General features: G+C 49.4%; 1 protein-coding gene across 1 annotated transcript in view; it reads left to right on the plus strand.

Annotated features, from left to right (window-relative positions):
• Positions 1–10105: 10105 nt before the first annotated feature.
• WNT3A (Wnt family member 3A) overlaps positions 10106–24863 on the plus strand; it is a 141053-nt gene continuing 126295 nt past the window's right edge. Inside the window, exon 1 of the mRNA XM_074986353.1 lies at positions 10106–10176. Within this exon, the coding sequence (XP_074842454.1) occupies positions 10106–10176 (71 nt within the window). The remainder of the gene's footprint in view (positions 10177–24863) is intronic.

Consider the following 24863-nt stretch of genomic DNA (forward strand, 5'->3'; position numbering starts at 1 on the left):
ATTCATTCCTTGTGGGCTCCCTGCAGTGCCCAGCAAGAGGGTGGATGGTGACCTGCCACCCCAACTCCAGGGCTGGGAACCCAAATCAGCTGACTCCGCAAAGCTGCCAGGTACCTCTGCTGCTGGGGCTCATGCCCAGAGATTAAACCTTGGGTCCACGTGCAGGGAAGGTGAGGGGTGCAAACACCCCCTGATGATGGGCCACACCATCTCTTCCCTGACCCCTGGCCCCCACCCCAACCAGCCTGACTGGGGATTATTGGAACAGAGACCGAGTGGAGAATGGAGGCTGCAGCCACAGGGGATCGCCTCCCCATGACCTCCCTTGCCCTGCAGCCACTGAGTGGCACTCCTGGCCTGCTGAGCAGACCCATGCAGGGCTGGAATGGGGCAGAGTGCTTCTAGCTGATGGATTTTCTCACCTTCCGCCATTAAAAAAAGTTAACTGGGGTTGAATTCTGCTCTCCAACCATCTGGCATAACACGACTGGAGCCGATGGATTTTGCTGTGGATTTGCACTGCAGAAATAGCAGAAACTTGGCTACTTCTCTATCTTTTTTTTTTTCAAAACTGTCTTTAAATAATCCCTTTTCCTTCCTACAACTTCTAAGTTCCTGGAACGCTAAACAACAGTCCTTTGAAACCAATGCAGCAAACAGCTTGATCCATCAGTAAATGTTAAGAAATTCTAACCCGGGGAGGAAAGAAACTTACAATTTCTTAGAGGCACTGTCCTTTTGCATCCCAGGTCCCTCCAGCTCTTTAAATAACTCCCAGATGGTGTTTGCTGGAGCTCAGCTGACTCCTTCCAGAGTTGTGGACCAAGGTGCAACCATTTACTTTCACCTCTGTTCTAATCCAAAGCGATGCAGCCACATGCGTTTCTCTTCCATTGCATCCTCATGCTCCACCTGCTTACGCTGAGGTCCAGCCTGATGTGTCTGTGTGGTGCCTTACATCGCAGGGTCCTGACCAGTGTTCTCTGTAAGCTGAGCGCCTGGGCAGCTGCCCAAGAGAGATTCGGGTGCTGCCTATCTGATTAGCAGAGTGCCCACAGCTGCCCATAGTCAGCAGCATGTGTTTCTATTAGAGGTTCCCATCCGCACATGCCGCAGTGCACATAAAATTTATTCTGCACACAAATGCAAAAAATGTAGGTGGATCATTGGCCATAAGCTGGGCTGAGGCCTCTCACTATTAACAGACAAAAAAATCAGCAGCAGCAGTGGTTGGTAGACTGCTTGTGCTGCTGTGTGCAAACAATGATTCTGGGTCACAATTTCCCTGCGCCTTGTGTCCTCAGGTTCACCAGGGCCAGGGGGTTGTGAAAACACCACTGTTCAGCTCCAACAGCATTTTATCCTCCTTTTGCCTGTAAGTCACAGCAGGGCAGAATGCAGCAGAGAATGGGCAGGAGGCGCCAGCTCACACCAAGTCCCCTTGGCCTAACAAAAGGCCGGGCAGGTTCCCCCCCACCCACGGCATCACCACTACATTAAGACATCATAACTTTGACTAATTTGTAAACAGTCTGAAAGGACATCCTCCCTCCCAGCAAAAGGAGAGCTGCCTCTTTAAACCCTGAGGATATGACCTCTTGTCCTCTCTGTTTATAAAGAAGAGAGAGAGGGAGAAAGTCAGACTGCTGCCTTGTTAAACTCTCCCCCCTTTTGTGATGAAAATGGGGGAACCAGCATTGTTCTTCCTCTGGCTTCTGTTTTCCTTCTTTGTCATTCATGTTCTGGCTCCTTTCTGTTTATTTATTGACTCCGATCCCCTGTCAACATTCAACCTGCTGCTGGGGGCGGAGGCTAAACCCTTTCTTTACTCTCTTCCAAATCTGCATATTTTCCCCTTCTCGCTTTCCGACAGACTCACGTTCCACCCTTAGACTTGATTCACTCCTGTGCCGGCAGGAGTGAGTTTTGATGGATATGTAGAGTAATATTTAATGATTGTTAGCATTATACACATGGCAAAACTCAGGCAAGTACCTTTTGGAGCTGACTGACTTTCTCTCTCTCCAAATTAATGGAGACTTGGGCTTATTTTAGCTAGGCTAGTAAATTATGTGACAGCTTTGCAAGACTGGTATTAAATAGTTTCAGATGGGTAGCTGTGTTAGTTTGTAGCTTCACCCAAAAACAAAGAAACAAAAAACAACCAAGCTGTCCTGTAGCACCTTAAAGATGAACAATTTTATGTATTAGGTAATGGTAATGCCTAATACATAAAATAGTTCATCTTTAAGGTGCTACAGGACTTCTTGGAGTTTTTTGTTTCCTTTGTTTTGTTTTTGTTTTGTGGTGTTAAATATAAATTATCTTAAATAAATCCAGAGCCAGATGTTCATCTAGTACAGTGTACAACTTTATTTACTGTCACTTTGTCCCAATTTTGTACAGCACCTAGCACAGTATTGTCCTGCTCCATGACTATTAATCCAAGTGGTAATACTAGTCAGCGGTCTGGTCTTCAGTCTTCAAATTCTATCCATCTTTTCCTGATCGATCTTATTAATTCATCCCACTGCAGTGTTAGTAGCATGAAAATTCCTGCACAAAAATATATCACACTACAAAGTCAGGATTGGACCTAAATCTTAATTGGTTGATAAAAGGTCAATTTAGATTCCAAGGAAATAATATTTTGGTTGAGCTCATAAAAAGGACAATATTCTGAACTGGAGAGGTAGTTATTTTTTTCCACCCATTTTTGGTTACTTTAAGACCAAATATGACAAGCTTCTCTTTCTGAAAAGTGTGTGAAGTATAATAGGAATTGGTTAGGACCTCTACCATTTCCTGCTTTTGTTGATTTCTTAGGCAAGTCTCCATTTCACCAGGTTTGTGTCTTTTTATTTCCCAAAATGTTACCTAAAATTATGTTCCCTGAAAATATACAGACTGAAAAAAAAGATAAATTGAAGCCAGATCTTGTATTTAGGTTCACCATTTTTGGTTGGGTATATTCCTGGAGCTTTCATCACATGACACGATCTTTATTTAAAGATTAATTTTTTAATTCCCTCTAATTTTGGTTTCCATCCATGGGTGGAATAACTTTTGTTATGCACCAAGGCACGCGTGGATGTGCACTACTGTGGGTGGCTGTGGGTGTTTTGCTAATCATCTGGGCAGTGCCTGAATCTTTCCTAGGAAGCTGCCCAGACAATTGTCTTACAGGGGTGATCTCGGAGGGCTGGTAATCTACCCATAGTCCTCAAGATGGATTTAGGAGGAAATATCCACTAACTTCAGTTGGTGTAGTGCCCAATGCCCTAATCCTGCAACTACAGAGGAAATATTACACATCAGTGCTACTGACTTCGTGCAGCACGTGAGAAGCGTCAAGAGTTCGCAGGACTGGAGCCCAAGAGAAGCCCCAGAAATGTTTGCACTGGAGTGAATAGGTGAGTGTTGCCCTACAGAACAAATGCCACATGGGCTCAGCTGGTAGGGTGTGTCTGCACCATGATAAAAGATGTCCACAGCTGGCAGAGGCTGACTCCCAGGGCTCAGGTACGGGGCTTGTGGTGCAGGTCTCCACTACAGGGACAGGTCGGTCCAAGCTGCGCAATTTGAGTTACATTAGTCACATAACTCAAACCAATGTAGCTTCTATCTACTTACTGCAGGCTCCACATTGCACTGGGTCCACAGAAGAAACTCTCCTGTTGGCTCCCCTTACTCATCTCCTCCGTCGGGGTAGCAGAGTTGATGGGACAGTGATCGGGGCTCAATTTAGTGGGTCTTCTTTAGACCTGTTAACTCAGCGCCCAGTGGATCAATCCCCAGCACACTGATGACATAGCCTAAGTTTGCAAGAGAGATGCTCCATCTGGGAAAGGCCCAGTCAGCTCAGCTGGGCTTTTAGACTAACTGTGGAGGGTATTTTAATTGTAGTGTGCCTTATTTAGAGACTGAGACCGCATACTCATGCACACAAGTAATTCTACCCACAAGAAGATCCCATTGAAATCAACTGGACTACTCACAAGAGTAACCACTCATGTCTGTAAGTGCAGGGTCAGGCACTCAGCAATGACCTTTGAGCGTGGTCTTGCATTCTGTCCTTAGGCAAAACTTGCCATGGTGTCAATTTTCCCGAGCCGGGCCTGAAGAATCTACACACTTTCCAATACACAGCCTCTTGGTATTTGCATTGCCAGCTGTCGGACTCCTTAGGTGGGAAGTTTTCCTGGACTGGGGCACTCTGACCTGCCCGCCGTTGGTCAGATTCTTTCGTCCTAGCAATCTAGGATTTTAGATTTGCAAAGAACACAAGATGGGTCCTTCAGTGTCTGGGGGAATTTATTTTCTTGAATGACTGAGTCCATTTGTGAATGAGCAAAATCCTTTTGCATTGAACCGTCCCCTGTGAAGAGCAGCAGCTTTCTACCCTTTCACTAATGTCACTGTTGAATGTCCCCCTTGTGCCATGGAAGATTTGTTAATGAAAATCTCCACCTAGTGACTTCTCCAACAGGAGGCTCTTTAATTGTGTTTCATTCGATCAGCGCTGGGCCTTACCTACCTGAAGGTGAAATTCTGCAAAGTGTTTTAAACTTGCTTAGCAAGCGGGAGCACTTGTGTCCAGCCATAAATGTGACCTCTCATCCCCTCTCTGGCTCCACAGTGTCTCCTCCATCCTTAACATGTGCGGGACCATGAAAAAACGTATTAACATATCAAGTCTGTTTTCTGTGCCATGTGTTTCCTTCCCTCTTTATTTTCCTGCTGCACCACTAGGGGAGCCAAAGCCACACCAGGTAGAGTCCTGCCTCCCTGACACACAAGAGCAAACAGCAGGTTGCTGACTCTAGTCAGCAAAGTGGGGACATGCCCAGGATCACCTGACAGGTCAGTGGCAGAGCCAGGAATAAAGCCCAGCAGACTTTCACTCTGGGGCGCTAGCCACTAGCACAGACGGCCTTTAAACTTAGATCATTTAAAGCCACCACCTCTCCTTGGGAGGCTGGCAAGTATGAAACACATACTGCCTTCCGCAGGCTCTCTGCTAACCAGCTGGGCGGCACCTGACTCTTTCCTGGGTGACCACTCAAGTGCTCAGCTTGCAGGAACTGCTGGTGGAGACCAGTCTGTACGGGGGTGTGCACACACTAACACCCAGCTGCCCCTTTCCTTTGCTGCATGCTCTACTCTTGGTGACATTCTGACGTCTGCCAGTGCAGTGGAGGTAAAACCGGGGCTAGAGGAGTGATGCAGCAGGGTGTTTCTCCTCCATGGGGCAGTGGTCTTTGTTGGGTGGTCAGTTGGTCAGGATGCCTGGCCCCACGAAGTGGCGAGGCCTCCTCACGAACCTCCTCCTGGCCCTTGCTAAAGTGGTATCTACAGCCCCAGGAGGAGGTGGCTGGACGTAGGGGGGTGCTCTCTCCTACTGTAAGGTCTCTTTCTGCTCCTCCCTTGTGTCATGCGTCCGGGGAGAGTTCCTCTGAGTGGCAACCACTGGCTCCCTAGATGACTTCGAGGAGCAGTGGGCGCTGTCTGGGGTTCTCTTCTTGTTGTCCCACCTCTGGCTCCCTCATTCTAAACCTGTGTCCTGCACCGCTGCCCCGGGTTCTCATTTGTTATCCCAAGCGATCCGTTGGTTCATGTATCCAGTAGCCCCTCCCCTAGGCTGGGGGTGGGGCCTTAGCAGTGGGCCCGCCCACTCCTCAGCATGTAAATAGGACCTTCCCGGCAGGCTATCTGGTTGGCTGTTCCAAGTAGCTCCTGGCGGTGAAGTGCAGTGAGTATCTGGGTGCTCTGACTGAAACACCCTGTCACTCCCAGTGGGCTCAGGCATCTAAGAGCTGATCGTCTTACCTGGGGGAGTGGTGCCGCACAGATTCCAAAAGGAACATTTTCTTGCAGGAGCAGGACTGGACCCGGTGCTGGTAGTGACACTGACTATCTGATCCCATGGCTATCCAGGCAACTGGTTTACCCCCTCCCCTTCTATCACCTCCTCCTATAGCCATTTGACAGTCAAGTAACCAAGGCTCCAGTGACCACTGTACTTTTCTTCAGAAGATTTCAAACATTAAGGGACTAATTCTCACAGCATACCCAGGCAGGCAGGTTAATAGTTATTTCTTCCTTGCACGGAAAGGGGAAACCGAGGCAGCGAGCCCTTTAGGGCCTGTTCCTGCTGCCCTTGAAGTCCATCACAGTGCCTTCCAGAGTGCAAGACCCGGCCCATCAATGACTTCCTCATGGTCATAAAAGGAAGGCTGTCGGGCCGGAAAAATGTGTGGATGCAAATCAGTGTAGCTCCATTGACTTCAGTGCCTGATTTACACGAGCTGGGGATCTGGTCCCTCTTTCCCATGTTCCCACATTCCCTTCTCACCTCCACCCTGCACCATTTAAAAAACCCAATGCCTTTCAGCCAGGAGTCTGAGGCTGCCCTGAATTACAGCAATGAGGGGCCTGGTCCCTACCTATATTTATTCCTTTTGGTAGCCCCAGTGCAGAAGGCCATTCCCAGGAACCAAATGGGGGCTAAGCACAACCTGAGTAAAGGTTAACAGGTGAAAATTTGCAGGATCGGGCCCTCAGAGAGGACCAAAATGGGCAGAAAAACCCAACATTTCACCTTGATCCAAATGCTTACAAGCCAGCAAAGCCTGTGGCAACCTGTGCCTTTGACTCCAGCTGGCCGCTAAAATGATTGCTAGATCAGCTAGGCCCAGTGTTCGTTAGCAAGAGCCCACCCACTGCAGCGTTACTGATGATCCTAACTGCAAGTGCCCAAGATCACGCCAGCCCTGACCTCTGCCTATGCCTTTGTGATGCTGTCAGGGGAGCTTTCCTTCCAGGCTGCAGCCCTTACAAAGGATGCTGTTGTATTTGGAGGCTGGGAAGTGGGCTGGCCTAAGCGTAAGCCTGCCCACTGCTAAGGCCCCTCCCCCAGCCTAGGGGCAGGGGCTTCCAGACCCAGGACCCAATTGGTTGCTCCAGACAATAACAAAGGATGCTGTAAGAGGGGCCAAAGTCACTCCCAAACGCCCTGGCCTGGTACAGGGTTCCCGGTAAGCTGGGTGCTCAGGAGAAATTTAAATTCTTCCCAGTTGATGAGCAGAGAATGGGGCCACCCTGAGGTGGGGGTGGGGGCAGGTCAGCCCCCCCACCCCATGCCCCTGGCTCCACTCCTCCCATTCTGTCCCTGCCCCCTTATCACTCCCCCAGCAACAGGGCCAGGGGATTACTTGGGGTAGGGGGTTGTGTGGTAGTTCCCCCAGCCCTGGCTCTAGCCCCAGGTAACCCTCCCCTCTCCCAGCTACAGGGCAGCTGTGGTGGGTGCTGTCCCTCCATAAGACAGCTGGGGTAACCATCGTGGGACCCCCAGAAGTGTGGGGCCTGGGCAGCCACCCCACCTGGTCCTATGAATGGGCGGGCTCTCGCAGAGCACCCACAGCGAGGTTTTCATTCCCTGGCGGTGGCCTTGTTCACATAAAATTCATTCCACACCTGAATGGAACAGAGCAGCCCCTTGGCCTGGCACGTGGGTGGGGGGCCAGGAGGGCAGCAGGAAGGCGCAAGGAAGAATAACCAGGGTGGGGAGTTCACGGCTGGGCTGTACACAGAAGCCCTGGCCAATTCACCAGGCCGCCCTGGGCTGTTGGCTGTATTTCCTGGGCCCTCCCTGAAGCTGGAGGGACCCCGCCCTGCCTGGCAAGCTGGGGGCACCCTCCGGGGGGACGCTGCTGCTGCCTGGGTGGAAAGGGCAGGTGCTAGTGCCAGGCCAGGGCTTTGCACACCCCCAGGGGACAAGGCCGGGCCTTGGGAGCTGCCCGGGCTGGGCGGGGGGCAGAGCGCGGCTGTGCCCGGCTGGGGCAGGGGCGGGACAGACTCCAGGCGGGCGCGGGGAGCAGTTTCCCCTGGGAGGGCGGCAGGGGAATCCCCCCTTCCCGGCAGGCTGCACCCGGGTGGGACTCTCGCCAGGAGGCAGGGGAAGGAGCCCCCCCTCCCGCGCGCCCCCGGCGCGCTCTTGTCCTGTCCCACCTGCGCAGCGCCCTCTCCCCCGCCCTGGCTGCGGACCCCTCCGGGGGCGGAGGGCCACTGCCCCGGGCGGCGGCGGAGGGGGGACAGCCGCTGAGAGCGAACCAGCCGGGGTGCAAAGGCGTCATGGGCTGTAGCGAAAGGGGAGCGGCGGGTTCCAACCGCTTCTTCTCCTGTCTTGGGTGGGTGGGAACAAAGATCCCCTTCCCCCCCGACACACACCATGAAGCTCCCTACGCTCACACACATACACACCAGGTAGCTCCCTTTCCTTACACACACGCCCCATGATGCTCCCTATCCTTACACACACACACAGAAGATGAAACTCCCTATGCTCACATACACACCCACACACACACACACCATGATGCTCCCTATCCTTACACCCACACACCTATATCCGATCAAAGACTCGCACGGCTTTCCCTCTGTTACTATTCAACATCTATATCCTTGGCTCGTTGCAAACCATCCCCGCCCCCAAATGTGGTACCTCGCGGGGTTACTTTCATCGGGGTCCATTCCATACTCTTTTTTAAGAAATAAAGACATGTTTCCCTCAGATCGGACGCCTGTAGCAGGAAGAAAAGCCTCTGCCCTCCCGGATAATAAAGGAAATTAATGTGCGGTTGAAACTGACCCCCCCCCATCCAAGCCTTCCTCCAATAAAAGTTTATTTTAAAATCGGATCGGGATTGTATGTTTCACCCGCGACAGAGACGCGCGGCGATTCCCGCCTGTCTCCCGCTGGTGGCTTTCCCTCTTTGCTAACAGCAAATGCCCGAGCAATATCAAAGTCACCATTACTATGCGGCATTTAAAAAACAAAACTGCTTGGCTGCACCTCCCCGATCCTCCGGAGTCCCTCACGGCAAGATTTTCCACCCAGCCGGAGCAGCCGACGTCCCAAACCGGGTGGTTTTGAAGCAGCTTGTCCCCAAACAGCGAGAAATCCGGCCACCTGTCTCCTTTCACACGGCTTGCGGGGTTTTATGTTTAAAATTCACGTTGCAAGAAGAACAGTGGTTCCTGCAGATGACAACACATCCTACAGTCCACCCCACCCCCCCCCACACACAACAGGAAAACAGACACAAGTTGTTACGAAATACACTGGAACAGAACAGACCCTTTACTCATCCTCGTTTGGGGTCGCCGAAGTTATGAGAAGCCACGTGCGGGCCCAGTGCCCGTTGTGACTCTGAAATAATGAGGGTGCTCCGTATTTGGTGATCGGGGGTGGGGGGCTTTCTTAAGCAGAGGTCTGGAGCTCTTGGGTGTCCGGCTGGTGGGAAAGGGGAACGTGCGTGTGTGAGAGAGAGGGGAGAAAAAAATCCTCTTTTTTTCTGCAAAAGGAAGGAAAACGGAGGGGGGGGGGAGGAAATAATAAAGTTCTGCAAAAGTTCGTCCCATAGCCTCAGACGGCCGCTGCGTGGAGGAGCCGAGAGGGTGAAATAGACCAGACCGAGCAAGTGAAAACAAGCAAACAAACAGACCCACCATAGGACCTCACCGATGTATGTGGTTTTGCATTTTAGTAGCTTCTACCCAGGGAGTGAAATCCGGACAGGTTGTTATAGCTACCGTAATCCACAGGGGTCCCCCCCCCGTCTATTTAAACCCCCTAAATCTTCCTCCCCCTTTTTAAAACTACATTTTATCTCTGGCTTGTGAGCCAACGCGCACCTAATGAGTATTAAAACACCATCTCCCCGCAATTAGCTCATTCCTGCCTTCTCGCTCCTGATTGACAGAGTCAGTAGAAGCAGCATCCGAATTTTCCCTTTGGCGATAACCGCTGATTGGGCCCTTCTCAAGAGAGCTACTTCAAACTTTTTTTTTTTTTTTTAATATTTGCGTTCAGTGTCTTGGCTGCGAGAAGATTTTTTTTTTTACCTCTCTGCGATTTTTTTTTCTTCTTCTCAAGAGGAGCTGGGGAAAAGGGAGAGAGAGAGGATTATTCACCTGGTGGGGCTGAGTTCATTTGATCCGATTTTTGTTGTTGTTGTTAATTAAATTACCAGTCGTCCATCGGGAGACGGGACAGCGTTTGGCAACTCTGAATTACCTCCAACTTTCCATCCACTTTTGGAAGATGGGCTGCTTTGGATATTTCCTGGTTCTTTGCGGGCTGTGTCAAGCCAGGGCAAGCTACCCAATCTGGTGGTAAGTAAAACCGACTCTTCTTTACCTTGAAAAGGGAGAGCGGACCCTTTCCTCCGCTTCTCGGACCACGCCGGTCTGTTGTCCCGAGTGGAATTGTTCCCACGCCGGAAAGGTCTTGTTTAGAATCCCCATTTCACCTCCTTTATTTACACATTCACTTTGTTTATTATGACTGGGCTATACCTGACCGCTCGCCCTTCTCCGGCGAAAGGGAGAGGCAGAGAGATCCACACCTTTGGGTTTTGGTTTGGTTTTTTTTAAGCGCTTTGATCCTCTCCTGCGAAGAACAAAAGGCACCGACTGAATTAATAGAGCTAATGATACAACTTGACGTGAGTCTTTCCAGGGGGTTTTGAGCTAGTCAGGTGGAAGGAAGGCGCGGGGGGAAGGAAAACCACTTTTCCCCCGCGTCGCTTTAAGGAATAAGCACCCCGCAAAAATCAACCCCCTAAGCAAGTAGGTGAGGCGGGAGCTGAGCAACCTGGGCTCGTTGTGTGAAGAGAAGCCGGGAGCGTGCGAAGCGAACCAGAGAGACTTTTCTAGTGTAGCGCGTGTGGGGTATGTTATAGGATAGATGGGCACGATTCTGTCCCCGGAGCTTCTGGATTCTTGGGGCGGACGGGACGCGATTCCGAACGGGGTTAACTTGGGAGGCGAAAACCCCTGGGCCCAGGGAAAGCCAGGGCAGAATCGGGCCCTCTAGGGCAGAGAGGCGGACGGACCGTCCAGTTCTGGGTGAAGCCCCCTCGGCTACATAAACGATCGTTTGTAGGCGGAAAGGGGGCATTCTCTTGCGGCCGGGAGGCTGTGCGGAGGGAAGTGGACAGGCAGCCCCTGACCCGGCTCAGCTGCCTGCCGCCGGCCAGAGGAGACAGAAAACAGGGGGGTCAGACACCCAAACAAACCTGTGTGGTGGGGCTTTCCTCCTCGGAACCAAAACAATCGCATCGTTGCAAAGCAAAGCTCATACGCGCACACGCGCACACCACACCCGAGCCAGCGGCTTCGGTTCAGCCCTGGGGGAAATAACCCCCCATTTCCCCTTCGCCTCTCGCCTCCTTTTCACGCTCAAAACCTACGGCTGATAAAGCGCCGCGCGGCCGGAGCCGGAGAGGCGTCTTTCAGGGGTAGGTCCCTAATAAAGTTGTTGGGAGCAGATCTGCCCCTCTCCTTGTTTCGTCTGACTTCAGCTCACACACACGCGCACGCACACACACACACACACACACGCTCACACACACACCCCTTCCCCGGTTGCTTTTGGGCCCACACTGGCTGCAGAGAGGGAGGCGAAATTGACAAGGTGCAGAAAGATACACTCGTCTGTGATCTTACAAGGCACGGGCGTGGGGGGTCTCATGGGAACCGCGTGAGAGCCCCCCCCCCCCCCCCCCAGATTTCGCAGCTGCCCAGGAGAGCAGGTGTGAGCCAGGGAAGGGCAGATCCCCTTCCCCCCGCCCAAAAAAACAACACGCCCGGGAGAGAGTTTTCCTTCCCGTAACTTGTCAATTTCGTGGTAGTTCTTAACTTCCCCCCGCCCCACCCCCAGGCTCAGATCGATTCGGGCCATTGATCCACCGATCCCGGGTGAAACGCGCATCGGGCTGGCCCAAGAGGCCTCTTGAAGGTGGCCTCGTCTCCTCTGCCTTCCAGCGAGCATGTTAAGCGCTCCCACCCCAAAAGCAAATGGAAAGAAGAGGTGCAGGGCGAGGCATGTCGCAGCAGATCTACTATAATTACCGAGTCTCGGTAATGGGAAGGAGGGAAACCCTCGCCGAGCTGGGTCCTGCTTTGGAATCGGTTCCCGAGCAAGGCGCAGGAAAGAAACACACCAGAGAGGTGTTACAATCAGTGCTCAGAATCTCGTGTGAAGGCGCCTAGCGGTCTTCACCAGCCCCAGGAAAAATTTCCCCCTGAAAATGTGGGGTATTCTGTTGGCCGTGCCGGTGTTTGCCCCCCGGAACTGGGAAGCAGGTGGTTTGCAGCTTAAACGCCCAGAGGTTTTTAATTGAAAATCGGACGCTCTGGGTGCGCGCCAGCGCAGAGCGAATTTCAGCGGCTTGAGCCCATTTAGACCCACAAAGTCTCGGGGCTCATCAACGTCAGATAAAAATAAGCGTCAGGCGTATATTTCTGCCCACTCGCTTGAAAGTGTCAAATATTCAGACTTTGCCGATCTCAAAATTGCGCGCAGATTTGAAGGTGAATCTGTGCCGCGTCTGAGATTTGGTGGAGGTTTAATGCCAGTGGGGCTGGGGGAAATCCTGGAGGTGAGCTTGGTAGCCTACCTGCCTCTGTTTTCACCGCCTCGGTGCGGCCAGGAAGGGGTGTTGAAGGCGGTACCCCCCAACTATTTCAGGTATGTCTGTAGCAGGGAATGCGTGTGAATGGGCGCAGGGTAATAAAATGCAAATACGCTCTCGATAAGCCAAGCGACCTGAACACCTGGCCGGGCCCCATTAAAAAGCGATCTTTTATTCACAGCCTCCATATAACTTATAATTAGAAACTCTCGGCTGCCTTCCTGATTGGAGAAGGAAATGCATTCCGCCGAGACCAACATAAATATTCCCTTGTCACCGACGCCAGGGAAAAAGGGAGGGGGGGGGAGCCCAAGTTCCAGGAGCAGAGTGAGATCAAAAACTCCTGGGAAGGAAGTCTAGCCCGGGTTAGAGGGCTGGGGCAGCTCTCCCGCAAGGCTGGCCTTAGAGGTGAGCTCTGATGCAAACCGAGCAACCTTTTCGGCACCCGTTTTGCAAGCCGAGCGAGACAGCCCCGGGGCATGGGATTGCCGAGGCAATGTTGATTGGAGGTCCTGGACTGGTGGGGCTTTTCGCTGCCTAAATTCCCACCCACGCACGTTTATTCCCAGACCAGATTAGGCTCCCATGAGGTGGGAGGCGCATGCACTGGGTGCCAGGGAGCCATGAGAAAACAGGAGTCCCCGCCCAAGTCACACTAGATAATATGGGGTGGGGGGCGTGTCCGTGTTTCGGTTTTCTGAAGAGGGTCCCTATACAAACCCCAAGATTTTTGTAGTAAAGATTACATTTCAGAAGGATACTCCAAATCCCTTGTTTGCTTCTTGCCACAGACCCAGCATTTTCTTTTGGGGTGTCCCAAGTTGCTTAACTTTCTAGGAAGGAAGCAAACAGTTATCATTGCCACCCTCTGCTCCCCTCAAAGATTTGTGTATCACCCCTTAAAGCAGCATGTAGCCAATTAGAAACTTGCAGCAGAGCTGGGTACATTTTGCAGACACATACCCCTCCTGTCCCCCTCACCAAATATTGGCCTGGGTTGAATACCTAAACCATCCCAAGGCACTTAGCTGTAGGATTGCATTGGGCTTCTAAGCAACCTTTGCAATCAAAAAAAGGCAGGGAGTTAGGATGGCCATACTCTCATAAGCTTTGGTTGATTATTCTCTTCTATGGGGTAAACTACTTGGAAACAGACTCTATTTCTGTGTGTGATAGGGATGTGGTTTCAATAATCTATCTATCTATTTTAGCTCTGTGTGAAAATGAAGCACTGATGCAAACGTGGATGTAACTTCTGGGCAAACACAGAGCTGCAAGTCTTGCTAGGTGGAAAAAACAATTAATCAAGTAGATTTCCAACAAATGCAATTAACTGACCAATAGCGATGGTAAATGTGAGTTGAGTTCTTATTTTTCCCCCAAACATTTTTAGGTGGAGGGCAGAGTAAATCCAGAAATACCTTATTTAAAAGAAAGAAAAAAAAAAACCCTGCAACTATTTTACCTGGGGTTAATGATGGGATTTTAAAGTAATGGCAAGTTCCTAACATACATGCCAGAAAGAGATGATGGGACCTTTACTTTATAATAGTGGGTATCTCAGATGACTTGTATTCGTGAGTTCTGAGTTCTTGAGACAGAGAGGCATAAATACAATTCAGTTCTATCTATTCTACAGATATTTTTACCACTGGCAGCCCAGATGCAGGCAAATGTTGTTAATGATGGGTCATTTTCCTAGCATATGTTGATTTTGATGATGTTACATTGGATTTAAGTGGGTGTAACTAAGCTCTGAGCCTTTCTGAGGGCCTGATCCTGTTCCCACTAAGAGCCTTCCCATGTGTTCCGTGACGACAAACTCACTGCGTGATCTTCACCAACACAGCACAGAACTCTACTAGGTGTGATCTATATATGGAGATATGCTTATCTCACAGAGCTGAAAAAGAGATTGAGAGGTTATTGAGTCCAGTCTCCTGTACCCACCGCAGGACCTATCACCAGTCCTGGCAACTTTTTTCTTCCAAATCTATTTGCCGCAGACCCCTAGAGGGCCCCCTCAAGGATTGAACGCACCACACTGGGTTAGCAGCCCATGGCTCAAACTGCTGAGCTATCCCTATGCAAAACACACCTGCTAGAAGAGGGGCTCCATGAGTGAGCAACAGCCACCCACCCATGGAACAAATACGTTGCCAGTATGCTGCAGTGCTCTGCCTTTTATTTATTTATTTGCTTTTTTAAATGAGCTGTGAGAGGTGATGGAGGAGTGGATGAGTATTTCTACTAACATTATTATAAGTAATTATAGTATGGTGGTACCTGAGACCCCCCATTGTGCCAAGGGTGGGGAGGCTGTACATACAGACAGAAAAATTGTCTCTGTCCCAAATATGGATAAGACAAAAACAGAAAACATAATATGCATAAAAACCCAAACAGTCCTGTAGTGCCTTAAAGGCTAACCATTTTATGTATTAGATAATGAGCTTTCACAGGTAAGACCCAAGCCTTCAGAAGCTGATGAAGTGGGTCTTACCCACGAAAGCTCATTACCTAATAAATAAAATGGTTAGTCTTTAAGGTGCTACAGGACTGCTTGGGTTTTTTTGTTTTGTTTTTGGAAGCTACAGACTAATCTGGTTATCCCTCTGAGACTATAATACGCATAGAAAATCATTTCATGAATGGCGCATGTTTAGATACAACAATGCCCCCACGTGACCATCAGCTCCAGACACAATACCATAATGTGAGTGACAATAAACATCAGCAAAAATCACCCTGAACCTGATTTCACTGCCATGTATGTGTCATGTATACATAGCAAACAAATAACATACATGATGCACAGTTCATTAGGTTTGTCACAGTTCCATCAAGGAGCTAAAGCAGGGGTGTCCAACCAGTTACGCTACCTCTAGACTAGAGAGTGTTGTTGACAAAACTGGCCTTTTGTCGACAACACCTGTGGAGTATCTGGACCACCAAGTCATTCTGTCGACAGTAAATCAACCGCGCTCAGCAGTTTTGTCGACAGCTGTTTGTCATTCCCCACGAGGAAGAATGCCTGTCTCGACAGAGATCTGTCAACAGAAAGCCAGTCTGAACATTCTGGGGGGCCTTGTGTCAACAGACAGGGCTTCTGGGACCTGGGGCAACCCTGTCTGCTGCACTTGCAGTTGGTCGGTCTGCTGGTACAGCAGCTGGGCACTCGGTTAGTGCTAAGTACCTACTACCTCTCTTCTGGAGAAAGCAGAGGCATTGGCAGGGTAAAGCTACAGTACACAGAAAACAAAGGCGTAATGGTTATGTTGTTAACCATGACCCAGGGAGATCTGTTCAAGTGGGCAGATGGCTGCTTCACTCTATCCCCTGTCTGCTGCTGCTGCTGGCAGCTTTGGGTGTGATTCTGGATATATGTTTGCAATGGAATTGAAGTAACTGGCTAGAGTCCCCGTTCTGCACTGATCTCCAGGTGAGCCGATATCTGTGCCAGGGCAGTCCCTTGCACCATGCAGGTTTGGTGCTGAGGAGGCGAGGAAGAGGGATAAGGGAGTCGTCATCATCCTCATGCTGCCCCTGTTGTCCCAGTTCATAAACAGGGAGCGTATAACAGGCAGGGAGGGAAAGCCCAGGCTCTGCGGAGATTGGCGTAGGATTCAGACTGCAGGCCTGTGGTGGTTCTTCGTCTGCTTGAAATGCTGCTCAGAAACTCTGCATGTACCACAGTGGAATGAGAGGAAAAGCATTAGGGTTTGACATGACACCTGGAGATCAGGGGTGCTAGTGGGGCTCAGCCACCTACAAACAAGCCCTTAGCGGGGGACACTGGCCTCTGTGTTGCTCAGGAAGGAGCTCTCTCCTGCAAGTCTTCCTTGCCACATCAGCCACAGCTGATGAAACACTCTGCGTCCTGGGTGTGCAAAAGGATGACCTGTCCTTTAATCCAGGGGTGAGCAAACCTTATATGACAGGCCCCACTTTTCACCCCTGCAATTAGTTGGGGACCCCAACCTGTCTCAGATAATTCAAACCTATGAAATTTTTGGTTATGTTCATAGGGGAACAAATCCTATCAGCATGTGTAAGAAAATAAGTCTGTGAAAACTTTATGGATCAATATATAAATGTGAGTACATATATATGAAACAGTAACAGATTTCAACATTTTTAATGAGATGGATGAGTCTGAGAGCCAGCAGCTGATCGCGCTGCACCCCCTTACGAAATTTCATGCCCCCCCATTTTGAGCACTCGTGCAGCTTAATCAGTGGCATGAGAGCAATAGGATTTGAAGGTAGGGGAGCCCTAACTGTGCGGCATGGTAGGAAAGGGGTCCAAAACTAGGGATAAAAGCAAAATATTCCAAAAGGAAAAACACAGTCTGGTTCTCAGGAAAGACTCCCATGCAGGGAGCTGTGTTAGATTGTGGAGCAGATCTCAAGCAAAGCACTGGAAGCCCCATCTATTGAATCATTTAATTAAAACTAGATTGGATGAAGCCCTTAAAACTGTGCAGTAGGAAACAAACCCGCAACAGCCCCTCAGGAATGGAATAGGTGAGCTAATGGGTCCTTTGGTTTCTGTTTCCTAGGATTCAGGGAAGGAAATGTAAGCACAGGGAGTGGGTTTGCGGTTGCAGTTATGTCAGCAGAAATCAGAGTTGTTCAAATTATTCCAGCTTTGCAGAGGTTTAACAGAATATAGCTGCAGGACTTCTAGTCTTGTCTGTATTGCTGCAAGGAACGGTGACGGCAGGACCAGGTATTCACTTGAATTCTGTGGGCGGGGTCACAGATTCTGTGGGCTGGATTACTCTTGCTGGGATGTGACCCCACTCTCTGTAGAACTGCTTTACATGGACACAGGAGTGGGTCAGAGCAGACTCACACCCTCGATCTAGGAAGGGGCACAGGTTTTTTAAATGCAAACCCGGTTGATCCAAGTTTCGACTTGGCACACAGAACCCTTTGAAGACCTATGCTGAGATTTGGCAGTGACCGAGCATGTTAAGCGAGAGATGATCATGCTTTGGAGAGCAAAGGGAGACCTACAGGCAGGTCATCCAAGGGACAGCATCACCAGCGTTTGTTGGCATCAGTGCACCTAAGCGAGCTCTAGAGCTCTGAAACATGAATTGTGTTCACCTGCTCCATCATCCATTGATGCAGCTGTTTTGGGGGGTGGGGGGTAATAGGGGTTGGCATCTCTCTTCACTTCCTGTACTATTGGCTAGTGTTGCTGTGTGCTGTTGAACAGCTGCTGTGCTGTAGCCCAGAAGCGGCTGCACTTCATTAATAGGTGATAGCTATGATGATCAGGACTCCATTTTGCCAGATATTGTACAAATACACAGCCAGAGGCCATGGGAAAGCTTGCAGTCTAAACAAAGGACAATAGAAATCACGGTTATGCCTTTTTTACAGTGGGGGAAACTGAGGCACAAAGCAATTAAGTGAAATGACCATATTTACACCAGAAGTGCATGATAGGGACAGGAACTGAATCAAAATTTTCTAAAATCTAAGACAGTTTTATCCACAGAACATTCTTTTTTCAAATCTTCCAGGATGCTGTGTTCCTTCTCAAGAGAAGCTATTATTTACTCACTGAGGAGCTGGCATGCTCACCTTACTTAGATCCCATTTTGTCCCATGTTTTGTGTTTGTTCTTTTCAGTTGCAAGGTAATTCGTTTGGCATGTAAATGAATTGGCAAAAAACAAAAGCCTCGTGAAAGCTGAAACAATACATCAAGGCAAGGAGAAGTGTGGGAGTGGGCTGAGCGGGAGGGGGTGCGGGGAGGGGTAGGGTGGCCAAGAAAAAAAAATGAATCATGTCTCTTTTGGAGACCATGTGCTTTCTAAAGCATCACATTTATATTTATATGGTGCATCTCCTCTGAGCATCTCAAATAACCTTACTAACACTTCATGAATTCCTTTACAAAGGAGGCAAGGCGCATTATCCTCATTTTACAAAGGCAGAAGCAGAGCCAGAGAAGTTAGTGCCTAGCCTAAGGTCACATGGCAAGTCCATGGCAGAACTCAATACAGAACCCCCCAGTGCCTCTATTTTTTTATTCATGTGGAATAAAGTTTGTTGTGTACACCAAGGCATGAGCTGATGTGCACCACCAATTAAGAAACATACACTGCCAGCTGTGGGCAGCTAAGGACACTCTGCCAATCAGCACCCGAATCAATCCTGGGTGGCCACGCAAGCACTCAGCTTACAGGGAAACCTACTCACCACTGGAAAACGATTCCTCCCTTTTCAGACTTCCAAAGTGTTAGAACTGCAAAACCAACCCCCAAAGTTTTAACCCCTGGAAGTCAGAGCGGTTGAATGTGCACGCACAAGCTGTGGCTTTTATTCCTGACTCTGTAGCAGGGTGATCTTGCTCAAGTCACGGCACCGCTCTGTGCCTCAGTTTCCCCATCTCTGAAAGAGTGAAGTGACCACCTCAACTCACAGTCTAGTGCCTCCTTTTTTCTAGAATCGATGTTTCACTTATCAGCCTTTGTGGCACCCCTCCCCTTTTGGCTTTCTTCCCTGTGCTGCATTGCTGTATCCTTATTTGCGTATTCTAAGACTCAGTCCAATGTAACATGCCCCAATCAATGGTGAAGAAGAAAGTCATCTCTAGGGCTACATAAAAATTTCCAACTCCATCCACAGGTCTTCCTCTGGACATCAAACACAAAAGCCTGCCTTGCTCACAGTGACATTTCCCTAGCAGGAGTGGTCTGCCTTCTCCCAGTTCTCCACAATTTCTCCTCACCTTGGCTGTTTCCCATTCTCCCCCAACCCCCCCCCCCACACCCTTTAGCTCATTAGATTGTAAGCGGTTCAGGGCACGGCCATCTCTCGCTCTGTGCTTTGCAGCAACATGCACATTTCTTGATCTTTCTTGACACTATCATTATACGAATACCATATAAGGGTTTTTAAGTTTGTCCTATGTCTCAGAATTATTCTTTTCCTTTCCCTAGAAAGATGCTATGGGTGCATCTACACTTGCATTCCTCTTTTGAAAGAGGTATGCAAATGAGGTAAATTGAAAATGCAAATGAGGTATAAATGTGCATATTTGGCGCCTCATTTACATATTCTAATTTCAAAAGAGTTTCTTTCGAAAGAAGAAAGTCAGTATAGACACTGCTCATTCAAAAGTAAACCCCATCTTTGAAAGAATCCTTCCCATTAAATAAAGGGAAAAAGGATTCTTTAGAAGATGGGTTTACTTTCTAAAGAGCAGCTTTTACACTGACTTTCTTCTCTTGAAAGAAGAACTTTTGAAATTAGAATATGCAAAGGAGGTGCCAAATATGCACATTTATACCGCATGTGCATTTTCGATTTACCTCATTTGCATACCTCTTTCAAAAGAGGAATGCAAGTGTAGACGCCCCCTATGAGAAAATGAGACATTCTAGTTGTGCTCATACTGACAGACAACAAAAGTGACTTTTGGAAATACAGCTGAACCTTTCCTCTCACGAAGCGGGTCTTTGCCCACGAACACTTATGCTCCAAAATACCTGTTAGTCTAAAAGGTGCCACAGGACTTCTTGTTGTTCTCGAAGATACAGACTAACTCGGCTACCTCCCTGATACTCTCCAGTCCAGCACTCTCTGGCCTAGCAACATCCATAAGCCGGCATGATTTTAGTTAGCTGGATGTCCACTTGTCACTGAAGTGTCCAAGTTTCCTGTGGTCCCTAAAGTTTGTTTGCCGCCACCAGGCCTGGCTCTCAGTGTTCTGTGCTGTTATTTAGCTGTAATTTACCCCTAAATGTCTTCCAAGAGCCCAAGAGGCAGTGGAAGTGTTGGTAATGTGTCAGACAACATTGACTTCTGTGGTGGTTTGGCACCAGCCATGTCACAAGGGTGCTGGATGAGAGAAGTTCCACCTGCGTGCTGTTTTTGTCCTCCCTGGTTTCCCTTTGGCCTGCCTCCGCTGCACTCATATTCCTAGACCGCGCAAGTGAAATAGCCAGACTGGCTTTCAAGGGAATTTATGGGAGTGATGACAGCCCTTAACCAACATTACACAAGCGTGTCACAGAAGGAAATCCTCCTGGCTCTGCATCACAGGGCGCTGCGCTTGGGCAGCTGAGATTTATACAGTTGTGGCTACTGGCACGTGTGATATAAACCTGCCGTTCTACGCTGTGTTTCCCTCAGGCAGAGAGGGCCCCGGCCTATTGCTATTGGCTTCAATTCCAAGCCCCACCTCCAAGCTGGAACAGGATCGGGCCCACAGTTAGCACCTCCAAGAGCAAAACCAGAGCTGTTCCTCCAGCTGGAGACCCGCAGGCTGTGAACACAAGAGTCCTGCTGCATAGGGCCTGGATAAAGGGAGGCTTAGCTGTGGCAATACGCCTCTGCTAACTGCAGATCTGTGCCATCTTGGGGGCTCCTTAACTCAGAGGGTCTCCTTTGTGGGCCTAATCCAAAGACTTCCATTGTTTTTAACAGGTGAGGGACTGGGCTGGGTGTGGGGGAAGGCAAAGGCCCCAAGAGTGAAGGAGTGGGTGTGGGAGAAAAAGGGTGAAGGAGAGACACAAAGATGAGAGGTAAGGAAGAAAGATGGAAGGAGGAGAGGATGAGGGAAAGGGAAGGAGAGAGGAAGAGAAGAAAGAGGGAGGAAAAGAAATGAGTGTTGAACATATCAGAGTGATACATGAGCATCCTTCTGTCACTTTCCCTATCTAACCACTGTGTAACTCCCTGATTGTCACTAAACCCACACACTAAAAACCACCCCACTCCTAGGACAAGGCTTGAAAATCTGCTTACTCCATAAACTCCTCTTTTAAACTCATCTAGACAGAAATCTGATTTTCTGAGGGCAGGTGTTCGGTGTTTTCTGACACACTGGCTCCGTTATGATGTCTAAAGTCAAGGCCCTTTGATTCCTGGTAATTGTGGCCACTCTCCTGGCCTGTTTCACTGGTGTAAACGTGTGCTGCATGTGTTTTGTATTGATTTTACGAGTTCGTGTTCTGCCGACATCACAGCAAATATGTGCATCTTTCTCGATCTGTCAAAGACCTCAAGTAGTTTTTCATCAGCATACACCTATGAAAGCTGCATAGTGCAGAAGCTATAGGAATGAGCAGGCTTGGGCCCTGACCCTCCCCCACGGACCTCTCACACACTGGGGCATTGGAGCCCCACACTTCTAACCTCTCCTCCACAGCACTTTCAAAGGAGCCACGAATCATCTGATTCATGCTCTGTCCCCACTCCTTCCCCTCCCTCCCAGAGCTGGAATTCCATGAATCAGCTGTTCCCGGTGTTCCAGCTCTGGGAGGGACGGGGAGGAGTGGGAGCAGAGCGCCAATCAGGCGATTCATGGTGCTCTGAAAGTGCTGAAAGGGAGACAGGAGGAGCAGGTAAGTGTGGGACTCAGGTGAGCCCGTGCGTGAGAGGCGCGTGGTGGGGCAGACAGAGGAATGCAGAGCCACAGGTGGAACCTCAGTGAGGTGAAGGAGGGCCACACATATGGCCCACCATTTGTGGTCACTTATCCCTGCCTTAAGCAATGTGACTACACGCCTCTCGTTCCACACTTCTCTTTATCCTGCCTTTAAACTTGGAGTCTCCTGATGTTATTTGGCCATCAGCTCTCCTCTCTTCCTGTATTTCTGTCCATCATTTCAGGAGCTACCTTTAAAGGGTCAAACTCCTCCTAGACATTTTTCCAAACGTCTCCAAGTTTTTCCTTGTCATTTGAACACACACTTACGTTTTCTCAACTCCCTTTGGAGCTGGCCTCTGAGCCAACAGGAATCCAAAGCATCGCAAAAGCACTGCTTCCTTCTGGCCATGTTTGTCAGCTGGATATTTAAACTCCCCTTCTCTTCTTCCTGGCTGCACAATGATGGAGCACTTCACATTTCTATAGCACCTTGTGTCATAGAATCATAGAACCATAGAACAATAGAGCTGGAAGAGACCTAAAAAAGCCATCGAGTCCAGCCCGCTGCTCTAAGCAGGACCAAACCCATCAGATCAGCCCCTCCAGGGCTTTGTCGAGGCGAGACTTAGGCACCTCCAGAGATGGAGACTCCACTACTTCCCTGGGTAGACCATTCCAAAGCTTCACCACCCTCCTAGTGAAAAAGTTTTTCCTAATGTGTCAAAGGGTCTCAGTGCATCTGAGAGGTGGTCTCCCCAGGCTTTGCACCGTTAGAACTAAAGATACATCTTTGCCACAAACCCCTACAACCTCCTGCAGCAGCAAGTGCCAGACCTTAGGTTTAAGAGCAGTGTAAGTATTCCTGCTCTGGTTCTGAGACCAATGCCCACTGCCAGGCTCCAGAGTCTGAGTCTACATGGTCCTTTTTAGTGCTGTAGCATGAATCCCACCAGGATGGGTCTGTAGACTGGCTGGTGTGAGCTTTCACTGCAGTGTGGACAAACCATTAGTTGTCCAAGGGGGTGATTGTTTTACGGATACACTTCAAGCAATACAATCCTTAGCATCAACACATTTACACTGGTAGAAAGGTGTCTGTGTTGAAGCTGAGAAACCCCAAACCAGCATGAAGAATTGGGTTTGCTTAGTCTGGAAAAGGAAAGGCTGAGAGCAGACGTGATAGTAGCTTTCAACTACCTAAAAGGCTGTTAAAGGAGGAGGGAAAAGTCATTGTTCTTGGCCTCGGAGGATACAACAAGAAGCAATGGGCTTCAATTGCGGCAAGGGTGGGTTAGCTTGGACATTAGGAAAAATTTCGTAACTGTCAGGGTAGTTAATTACTGGAATAAATTGCCTGGGGTGGTTGTAGAACCTCTAACAATGGAGATACTTAAGAACAGGTTAGAGAAACATCTAACAGGAATGATCTAAATGGTGCTCGGTCCTGCCATGAGGGCAGGGACTGGACAACCTCTTGAGTCCCTTCCAATTGTATGATTGTACAGAAAGGGTTGCGGAGAAGTCTACAGGCCCACCTAGCCCCGCCCTGCCTTGCCAGTAGCCATAGCCAGGCCTGGAGGGTGAAGACAAGGACAGAATCTGGCTTAGTTGAGACCTGACTAGTGAAGAGGCAGCTAGCCATGAGGGGAGAGCCACCAGGAGCTTGAGAGTTGGGACAGCTGCTGGGTAGAAGGGGCCATGATCCAAACCAAAGAGATAGGAAGTAGGCCAGGACAGTGGACTTGGACCCTCTTGCTTCACAGGGGGCCTTGGTAGAGAGGGAGGGTTCAGGTCCCCCACCCCAGTGCCTTTAGGATTGAGGCATCTCTGCCAGGGAAGCAAGAGGGCAGCCAGTCCTGCAAGCATCACTATTCCCATGCCCTATACCCAGAACAGCTCATACCCCGAGAGCAAAAGCTGCAGTATAACAGCAACCTTCATAGTAACCTACAACTGCACCTGTGCTAGCACAGTTGCACCACGCCAACTAGCTGACGATCGGCAGTTTTTCCAAAGTCCCTGCCCTCATTGATAGAGTGAATAATTCAGAGAAGCCCTGTGACCGGTGTTATGCAGGAGCTCAGAGTGGACACTCACAACCATTCCTCCTGGCTGTTTAATTATGAATCATGGCAGTGTAGCCAACGAGGTACAGCTTTGGTGTGTCAACAAGCATTTATAAACATGAAAGAAAACAACCCCCTCCCATCAGCTCCCATTTTCATACGAATGACCCGGCTCAAAAGCACCTTGTGAAAGCAGTTGGCTTTTCCATCTTCATTTCCTTGCCTCAGCCTCATCTCAGTGCAAAGGGGCCATCCCACCCCAGCGGATAGCACCTCCTTCTCCTCTGCCTACAGGCTGGGATGGCCCCACCAGCTCTCGCTGTTACTTAGTTGCTATTTATTTCAGTCATCTCAAAACCAATCCCTTCTCCCTTTTGGGTCCATATCTCGTTACTTCTCTTTCTCAAGCCATAAGTTATTAATTTCTTCTGATTTGGGATGTGGATTGCCTGACAGGTTCTGCACAGGTTGTCTTTCGAAAGGGGAACTTAATTTTTTTTCAACAGAGTTCATGTTACGGAGGTGTGTACATATGTATATCAGAGAGCTGGAAGGGACCTTGTGAGGCCATCACATCCAGTCCCCTGCACTCACACATCAGGACCTATCACCATCCCTGACAAATGTGTTGTTAAATCTATTTTCCTGAGGGCCCTAAATAGCTTCCTCAGGGACTGAGCTCACAAACCTGGATTTACAAGGCCAATACCCAAGCCACTGAGCTATCTGCCACCTTCCTCCTCATTCAAGAAGGAGGAAAAATACACACACACACACGCACACCTATCTTATAGCACTGGAAGACCCCATCAGAGGTCCTCTACTCCAGTCCCCTGTCCTCCCAGCAGGACTTATCACCATCCCTGACAGAATATTTTTTTTAAATCTATTTTCCTCACATCCCTTAACGTTCCCCTCCAGGA

Source organism: Carettochelys insculpta, chromosome 2 (genome assembly GCF_033958435.1).
Source record: "Carettochelys insculpta isolate YL-2023 chromosome 2, ASM3395843v1, whole genome shotgun sequence".
NCBI classification, from domain to species: Eukaryota; Metazoa; Chordata; order Testudines; family Carettochelyidae; genus Carettochelys; species Carettochelys insculpta.